Source organism: Silene latifolia, chromosome 1 (genome assembly GCF_048544455.1).
Source record: "Silene latifolia isolate original U9 population chromosome 1, ASM4854445v1, whole genome shotgun sequence".
Lineage (NCBI taxonomy): Eukaryota > Viridiplantae > Streptophyta > Magnoliopsida > Caryophyllales > Caryophyllaceae > Silene > Silene latifolia.
Window position 1 is genome coordinate 53,195,797 of NC_133526.1, and position 10,103 is coordinate 53,205,899.

The 10,103-nt window shown below is 37.5% G+C and overlaps 1 protein-coding gene across 1 annotated transcript; it reads left to right on the top strand.

Annotated features, from left to right (window-relative positions):
- The first annotated feature begins 2,860 nt into the window (after positions 1–2,860).
- On the top strand, positions 2,861–8,999 carry LOC141605499 (phosphoinositide phospholipase C 6-like). Its single transcript, XM_074424302.1, has 8 exons — positions 2,861–3,496; positions 4,530–4,726; positions 5,106–5,241; positions 5,619–6,034; positions 6,235–6,352; positions 7,117–7,260; positions 7,350–7,436; positions 8,159–8,999. The coding sequence occupies exons 1-8, from the start codon at positions 3,170–3,172 to the stop codon at positions 8,450–8,452; spliced, it is 1,719 nt and encodes a 572-aa protein (XP_074280403.1). The 5' UTR covers positions 2,861–3,169; the 3' UTR covers positions 8,453–8,999.
- Positions 9,000–10,103: the final 1,104 nt, after the last annotated feature.

Sequence of the window (10,103 nt, forward strand, 5' to 3'; positions counted from 1 at the left end):
TCGTGAAACTATATACTACTACTGTCGATACTCGTGAAGACTCATCCCTGCCAGGACTCCAGCTACCATCCAAGACAACACCGCTAAGACAGATCGCTCACCATAAGGGATCACGGCAGGACACAACAACAAACAAGACAACCACACAAGGTCGATGAATCGAGGTATGACACAACAAACAATACCAACACATTGCAAACACAACCAAACACACATGTATGACCACAACCACTCCAACCAATCTCCGTCACCGATCGTCCACCGGACTGACCACCCGGTGGGGGACCGCAGCCGTTCCCACCTAAGCCCCGCTCATCATACCGAGCGAAAACTCTGTCCCATTAATGTGCACATCCCCTTCCGTGGCGGGTTCCACGGAGGGCGAAACTAGGGCGTGAAGCCACTCCCGCAAGTGACTCCACTCGGTAGGACGCACCTCGAGAACCGAGACAATCAATCACACACAGCTGCAATACAACCACAACTAACAAAACAGCGTACACCAACCGATTACCACATATACTCAGTCACACGATCACAACAACAATACGACAACCGACACACTAAACAACCAACAGAAACTGAGTAGGCGAACCTACCTTTAACCAAAAGCAGTGATTCCTCGATCAACCATATGACATCAACCAAGCAAGCAATCCCTATACAAACAGCATACAAGCCTATTACTACCAAAACAACCCTACAAGGAGCAACCAAGACAAAGATGATGATGACGACATACCTACGCAACTCACAACGACGTTAATACCGCTACCCGACTCAAGAAACTCATCCTCAAGGCACTAACATCCTCAAAGGCTCCCATGGAAGGTATTTGGTGAAGGGAAAGGAGGGAGGCAACCTATAGATCTGAAAGAAGGAGGCGGAAATGATTTGCGGTTTTAACAAAACACGATTATAAACCCTCGCTGAAAAGACGCTACTCTATCGAGTACCACTCACTTCTAACGGCAATCATGGCACAAGGTAACTCTGGCGCGCATCACTAAGGGCTATTACCTGCTCCCAAGGTTGGTCAACGGGTCCCTAAAAGGACGGGTATTACATTAGTAGTGGAATAACACACAAAAATTCTTGTATAACTTAAAATACAAAAATAAACTACTGGCAATAACAAAAACTAATAAAACATTTACCTTGATATAAATAAGATTTAAGAACAATATTGTTATCCAAAAGTTTGTCATATAGAACTTTCTAACCCATTGACACAAAATTATGGTAAACAAATCATCACTTATACCTTAAATTTCTACCTTCGGCATCCACCTTGCCCTTGGTCTTACATTTTTCGTTAGTTTTCGGCTCTCCGCTATTCAATATTCTTACATGAAACTCTATCTTTTAATTTTAAAAAAGAGTATTCATTGCAGTTTATAAGCTCATAAACAATGCATGTTAAAGGAATGAATATGAACGAAGACAATTTATAGGTTATATGGCCATTGAGCAACCCTCGGTTTTTCATCATTTAATTTGCCTGATTGATTACTTTTGTAATTACTTTGTGAGTTAGGAGTAGTATTATTAAAATACCCATAATTAATTAGAGGAAACCCAAAAGGTGAATTAATAAAGAAGGGTGATGAAAATAATGTTTTCTTCTTTTATTGTTTTTTTTCTCTCTCTTTTTTTTTTCTTTTTTTTTTTTCATCTTACATAGGAGTTAGGTGATGTGGAGAGTGTTTCATTTGTTGATCTTTAGTTTGCTTTTTTATTATTATATATAGATACAAAACAGTTTCATTAAAATGACGAAGAGAATATAATAAGTTAAAAACTTATATCCATAAATTAACCTATTGTCTAATTACACAAGCGAAGAATGATCTGTACCAGAATATACTCTTAGCTCGATAGAATGATCTTCAGCTAGCTTATTTATCCTCAGCGTCCCTAAATTAGATTGCTGTTTTTTTATAACAGATATAATTATTATAAATTTTAACTTATTTATGGTCCAAGTTTAGATTGAATGGATAATTCATGCGGTATCCCTGAAGTTGGCCACTTTGCACAAAATCCTCAAATTTTTGATCCGAAAACTTAAAGAGACCACAACTCGTGTTTACGAACTCAGAAGTTGAAGATTTTTTTTCCAAATCGATCATCTTTTCGAGTACTACGATTTGAAAAAAAAAAAAGTTTGACGAGTTTGGAACTCGTGACCAGGAGATATGCTCACTCAAAGTTTGTTCGGTCGAAAAACATTTGACGCACAATAACTCCTAGTAGCGGAATCCAAATGCGACATTTTTTTTTTCAAATTGTAGTTCTCGGAAAGGTGAGCGATTTGGAAAAAAAATTCGTCACTTTTGGAACTCGTAAATACGAGTTATGACCTATTTAAGATTTCTGGATCAAAAATTTGGATATTTCGTGCAAAATGGCAAACCTTAGAGGTACCGCGTGAATTATCCGTTGAATTTTTAACCTACAAAACGAATATGAAATATCTCAAAAAGCAAAGGAATATTAAATTATTAACCCATCGGCCAATTAACATTACACAAATATTGTTCTCTTACCCCCCAACTATGAAGTTGTGTGTTCGATTCCCGCTTTCGACATAGTACGTTCATTTGAACCAAAGAAAACAAATATTTATACTCGATATTTCTTTCGAACATTACACAATTTGTTTAAGAGGGACATATTGATGTCAAATTTATAACTGATCAAATAGATAAATGATACAAAAATAAAATTGATATGACTTGTAATAAAATTTATGCGCATTTATCGAATATGGTATTTAATTCATTCGAAACTTATGAGTTATGAGTAGTACTCGGTATGAGTTATGAGTTATGACCCACTTATTGTTAAGAATTACATTGAAACTAGATGATTCCAATCACAATTCACATATAACACGCATTAATGTGAAAATTGGATGGGCAACAACTGCCTGAAAGAGAACTTTTCAACACCAATCCCAATTCCCAAGTGTCTCCACATCAACTTATTACACATTGCTGTTTTAAGTATTTAACAGTTCACAACTCCATTACACCAACACACACACACACACACACACATTCCACCCCAAAAGCCATATACTTTTCTTTCCTTGAACAACTCCATTCAGAATCTCAACACTTTACAACAAAAACACTGCATAAAAACACAAATTCTCCAACACAAAATGGCAAGTCACAGCTACAAAATGTTCATGTGTTTTAGCAGAAAGTTCAAGATCACTGAAGCACAACCACCATTAGACGTGGTTGAAGCATTTTCAGTATGTACTGATAAAGCCACTTACATGAATGCTACCCAACTCCGTCGTTTTCTCCTTGAGTTTCAGGGTGAAGACCCCGCGGTCATGACTGATATTGCTGCTGCTCGTGTCCTTGATCTTATTCTTCAACGTCGTCGTCATCTTAGCAAGTTTACTAAACAAGCTTTGACTCTTGATGATTTCTTCTTTTTTCTCTTCTGTAATGATCTTAACTCTCCCATTCTTAATCAGGTACTTTCTTCTTTCAGTCATTCATCTCTTTTTTTGTTTATTGCATTTTTCGTCTGATACCATGTGAGAAGACCATCTCAGACTATGATTTTATGTCCCATTAATAGTTTTTTTGGCGATTTGGGATTGTTGAGGAATTGCCAATTTGATATAAAAAGGTGGGTAGTTGAGATTTGAATGGATAATTATAATATAGTAAAATGGTGGTGATTTGCCGCAAATTGATTTTTAAGATAATTTATACTGATAGGAGAGTTATTAGGTTAATGATCTAATTTTGTGCTTAATTTCTGTTAAGATTGTGTTAATCTAGTGTTTAAAGTGACATTAATTTGTGTTTCTGGGAATTTGGATTTTGCTGTATGTTCAGAAATAAATGTCAGTTCACTTGTTGTGGTTGTCAATTCTTGAGATACTAACCAAATTGGGCATATTCTAAAGTAGATAGACACTACTGAGATCAAAATCTGAACTTTTGCACAACTTTTAGTACAATGTTTGAGAAAAATTCAAACACAACTTTAAATTTTCATCACACAAATTCTCATTGAAGACGGACAGTGTTCCTCTCACAAAATGCAAATGGATAGTGCAAGTGGGGGAAAAATGGATGCCCCCACTTGCCCTCCCACTTGCATTTTGTGAGAGGGCCACTATCCGTCTTCAGCTTGTGACGGATAGTGACCGTCTTCAATGAGACGGACTGTTTTCATTAAGGTTTTGATTCAGACCTTGATTAGGTAACTGAATCATCTGTTCGATTTTTTGGATTCGCAACATTTCGTTTTAGGCAAATTATCTTATTTTGGCAAAAAAGTGGCAATGTGAATCAAAGCATCCATGTGGATCTATGGACCACCTTTTCCTCCTATTGCACCCTTGATATTGAACTAATCATACTCGTGTACTTGATCAACTAAAATCATGTCTTGCGAATGTTGCAATTCCACGGAATTAGACAGACTATAAGATTTCGCCTGGAAAACATTTCAAGTTATTGAGTATTGATACTGATTACATAAGCAATTTACAGGTGCACCATGATATGACGGCTCCACTGCAACATTATTACATATACACAGGTCACAATTCGTACTTGACTGGAAATCAACTCAGTAGTGATTGCAGTGATGTACCCATAATCAAGGTCTTGCAAAGGGGTGTCAGAGTTATTGAACTTGATATATGGCCCAATTCTGCAAAAAACGATATAAACGTACTCCATGGAAGGTAATTAAAGACTTGTGCTTCCTGTTCTTTACTGTTTTTTCTGCTGACAGCCAATTCTTGTTGGTTTTTATTCCCACTGCTCTTGAGTGATTGTATTCTCATTTTACCGTTTCATTTTTTTTTGTTCCGAGGGAGGGTAAAGCGAGTATTTTACTGTTTTAATCTACTAATTAAATAAAATGATCAATTATTTTTGTAAAAACTAATATCGAAAGTTGATCAATCTTTGTTTGATGAGAGAGTACTACATAAAATCCAACGTGTTCATCTTGTCATTACTGTGAGAATAATCTTTCAACTCGAAGCTGTAACATTTATAAATTTCGCCTGTGTTATGCATCTATACAGTTTTAATTTTTGGGTTTTTGGCTTGTTTTAGGACCTTAACAACTCCTGTGCCACTCATCAAATGTTTGAAGTCTATAAGAGATCATGCTTTTGCTGCATCTCCATATCCTTTGATAATTACCTTGGAAGATCACCTTACACCAGGCCTTCAAGCTAAAGTTGCCAAGGTATATGCTTTTATCAGTTACCGCTGTGAAAGTTCCAGAAATGATACGGTACCCTCCATGGGTCTGCTCCTTTGATCTCCACGTTTCTGGTTGTAGGACTCCGTGTCCAGGATATACCTTGGACGGAGGCTTCTATGCCCAAGTTATAGCTACTCATATAGAGATTCTATAGGGTCTTGGTTGGATGACACACCAAGGTACAACCTTGACGAATGGGGCAGTCACAATTCCTCTTGGAACTGGTCTTGGGCCTTCATATATGCCTTTTACCAAGACTTCGGACTTAGCTTATTTTTAGCCCCAACACGTTCTGATTGAATATCTTTCCTGGCTGTCCTTGCTATGACACTAATATTAGTTTACTAGTTCTCTTGTAGATGTTGACTGATATATTCGGGGAGATGCTGTATACCCCAGACTCCGACCACTTAGAAGAATTCCCTTCACCTGAAGAATTGAAATACAGAATTATTATATCAACCAAACCACCCAAAGAATACCTTGAAGCCAAGGTGGTCAAAAGTAATAAAGAGGACACCTCAGCAGGGTCGTCTGGAGACGAAACACAGCCCAATGACATGGCAGATGACAGTGACGAGGACCAAGACATTGATACTAAATCCGGCCAGCTAGCAGCTCCAGAGTACAAGCGTCTTATTGCAATCCGGGCTGGGAAACCAAAGGATGGATTGAGAGTAGCTCTAAGAAGTGGCTTGCAAAAAGTTAGACGGCTTAGTTTGAGCGAAGTGGCGCTTGAAAGGGCAGCGTCAAATTACGGAGTTGATGTCGTAAGGTGAATTCATACTGTAGTCTACTCTATTGTACGCATCACAAATACAAATATGAGGCGGTCTTATACGTGAGACCAACTTATCAACCATATGACTAAATGAGTGAATTGATATTTGGTTGGTCCACATGTGGGATCCTAATACAAAAGTTAATTCTCTGTTCCATGGCAGCTAAGTTTTCTTACTGCTGGTCTTAATGCAGGTTCACACAGAGAAATTTTCTTAGAATATATCCCAAAGGATCGCGAATTCGCTCTTCAAATTACAAGCCTTCAATTGCCTGGTTGCATGGGGCTCAAATGGTTGCATTTAACATGCAGGTTAGCTTCCGAATTTTATTTAATGTCCACGTAAGCCTTTGGTTGGTTCCAAGTTTCAACTGAAAGTAACATTCCTGAACATAAAACCGACCTGGTGATTATATCGTCATGATACATTAAAAAAGTACGAAAGGGTTACTTTTGAAACTGTCAAGGGTAACTTTTTGAGCCATATCGGAGTATTAAGACGGTCTCATGCAAGAAAAGTTGAAAGGTTTGTTATTTTGGGAACTTGCCAAGTAACGATCATACTGTTGTTAAGTGGCGGATCTTGACAAAAAAGTTATTGGCCCTTCATAAGCCCTCAAGTGATTTATCATCGCCAAAGTTTACTAGACGAGTATATGCTTTTCTTATTTACCTACTTAAGAGTTGAATTTCAGAACTGCGAACTGAAATAAGAAAAAAAAAAATCAGCTCAACAAATCCCTCTTGTGCCTAAGGTTCAAGTGGGCAGTGTAAAGGGATTAAGACAGAAAACTATTCTAAAATGAAGGCTCCTGGCCCTGAATGCGGACCTGGAAAGGCACAGAGCCAGAATCCTGCTGTATGCTTTTATGGCAGTATGACTTCTTGAGTGCAACAAATGAAATTACGCTGTAATTTTCCTGCGGCTTTTCCCCTTAAACACCTGATGAATCTGATGACCTTTTGAAGTTGCTTCATTGATCTTTCTTGTAACTTTCTCTTGTCTATCTACAACTTCATTTATCTAATGTTCTTTTGTTTGAAAATAAATTGTTCGCTTTTGCTCTTTCATGCAGGGTTATGGGAAATCTCTGTGGGGAATGCATGGGATGTTTAGATCTAATGGTGGATGTGGTTACGTAAAAAAACCCGATTTCCTTATGAAGAAAGGCTCAGATGGTGAGGTTTTCAACCCTGAAGAAGTTAAGAAAACCTTGAAGGCAAGTTGATAATCTTCACCTTCTTATTTGAGCTTCCCTTAATGAAACTTCAAACTTGTCTCACTTTTTAAAACTTGCATTACTCACAGGTTAGAGTGTACATGGGAGACGGTTGGCGCTTGGACTTCAAGAAAACTCACTTCGATACATTTTCTCCACCGGACTTCTACGTGAAGGTTAGTTCTTCCATACACGTGAAATTCAATTAGAAGAAACTAGTTTTAAACCCGTGCAAAATTGCACGGGTATGTATTTGGGTCGGTATTAATGTTTTTGGATGCATTTTTTTTTTTTGCATTTTTATTGTAATTATCTAGTTGGTCTAAATCAGCGATTAAATTGCACGGGTATGTATTTGGGCCGGTATTAATGTTTTTGGGATGCATTTTTTTTTCTCATTTCTATTGTAATTATCTAGTTGGTCTAAATTAATTTCATTTATTCCGAATGTAAAATTATTTCATTGTATTTTTGCTAAGACGGAAATTGTCGCATGTTTGTATTGGCGGACGATTTGAAGAAAGTAATTTTTTGCACACCAACGGGCCCCACCATAACCTGAATTTCCAAAAAAAAAAATTGTACAAATGACGTGGCGCATCCTGCATTCATCATTGTCTTCTGAATTAATAAAGATAAGATTGTTATTCCCATTGGGGTGATTGGCTCACTACTCTTTGACTTAAGGAGTATATTTATTATGAAATAACGAGTAGACTCGGTCAGTGCATGTTTTAACGTTTTTTTTTCTTCATGGGGCATTCTGAAAAAGCTCAAACTCAGTGTTAACTACCTACGAAAGTAAGGTTGCAAACAACTGACCCTCTTCCCCCACCATAAGTGAGAGCTTTTGAGGCACAAAGTAATGTTTTTTTTTTTTTTTGGTGTGATATGACAGTTCCGCTTGATTGGTGCGCCAAAAGATTATGTGAAGAAGAAAACAAAGGTGATAGAGGATGATTGGGTGCCGGTATGGGATCAAGAGTTTGAGTTTCCCTTAACTGTTCCGGAACTTGCTCTGCTTCAAATTGAAGTGAGAGAATATGACATGTCAGAGAAGGATGATTTTGGTGGGCAATCGTGTCTGCCGGTTTCTGAACTTAAGAGTGGGATTAGATCAGTGCAGCTTTTTGATAAGAAGGGAGAGAAACTCCCATCTGCCAGGCTTCTTATAAAGTTTCAGTTTGCTTGAATTGCTATCAGCTCCACCTTCACTTGAGAGCATTATTTGGGTCAATGGTTAGAGGTTTTTCAGATTATTTGGATCAGTTCGGGTCAGTGTTCATGATGTGGCTACTTGGGCTGCAGGAGGATATTATTGTTGGTTGTGTAGATATATGTATATTTGAATGTAATTTCAAACAGGTCATTTCAGACCATCAGGCCGGGATCTATTTTGGGTTGTCCTGTTCGAGTCTATTATTGGATAGGGTCGGATCAAGTCAGGTCAGCTATGTGTATCACTACCCGATGAGAACAACATACTAGAGGACTTCAGTAAGCCACCTAGAAGAATGATGCTCGAATTCAGACTAGATAAGATAAGATGAGATTTGGCATCATCAACATTTTGGAAGATTGGGGGCTCAGGTAATGTATACTCTGATTCGTCTACGTCTCCATTGTACAACAAAATTAAAAAAAATAGGTTGACCAGTTGTCCCATATGGCCATATTTGTGTATTTATAAACAGAAGAATAAGATTGCAATACATGTGATTCATTGTTGTCATGTGCAACTACCTGTGAACCTCAGCACGAGCCAAACTTCCCTAGTGCAGATAATTCATCAGTCTAATTTAACAGGCACTATATGTATTTATCTATGACAAACTATGCATTCTGCAAATTTAGCGAGCAAGGACTATAGATTTAGCTCTCCAAAACACTATGTCAGGCGAAAGGCGAGAGGCCAGAGACCAGAAAATCAATTAAGATGTAATTGTTGTCATGAGTTTGATTATTTAACAGAGCTTGAAAAGAATGATTTTGGTTCAAGGCTTTACATAATTGCAGTCTCTCTAACTGTAAACACTACAACAATTAACTTCATATTATACTCCTATATAACTAAATACCACCATTAGACACTAGTAGTCTAGTATGGCTAATTTCATTTCCCATTCAGTAATTAATCTCTATTACATACTATCGACACCGACCTGTTCGTTTTCTTTCATTCAGTAGATTACCAAGAACATGATAGATGAACCATCTCAACCAAAACCTTAAGGTGATGACTGAGGCCCAACTATTATAATTAATCCTATTAGAACAAACATAGAATCAAATATTACCTGACCACCACAAACGTAGTACTAGTATATATTAATGCTTATTAAAAATAATAGCTGTCTCTCTTAAAATACATATATCCGTTTTAAGATTAAAACGACTCAAATATTACCGGACTTGGATAGATGAAATTAAACAAATTTTTTGTGGTATTTCTTACACACTTTTTTTTTGGTCACATTTATCTATTTAACTCGTTTTGAGTTTAAAACTTACATTTTCGCCTACATGAATATCTGTGGTGATTTCTTTCTAAAGGCAATAATTTTGTACTAAGATTATTACGAGATGGTAGTAGTTGGTGACCTCTGGTAGGAAGAGAACGAGGCCAAGAGTGCCACTCAAAAGGGGTCCACCAACCGTCAACGAAATGCGGCATGCCATGGACAAACAATTGTGTATCTGGATCTGTATGAGCGATCAAACGTCCACCATCAGCTTCATAAGATACGAGCTTCCCTTGATGTAGAAAGTAAAAGATCCGAGGATTGCCAGGATGAAACCCTGCAACCCTGATACCACCTTCCCCAGTAGTCATCTTCATCAGT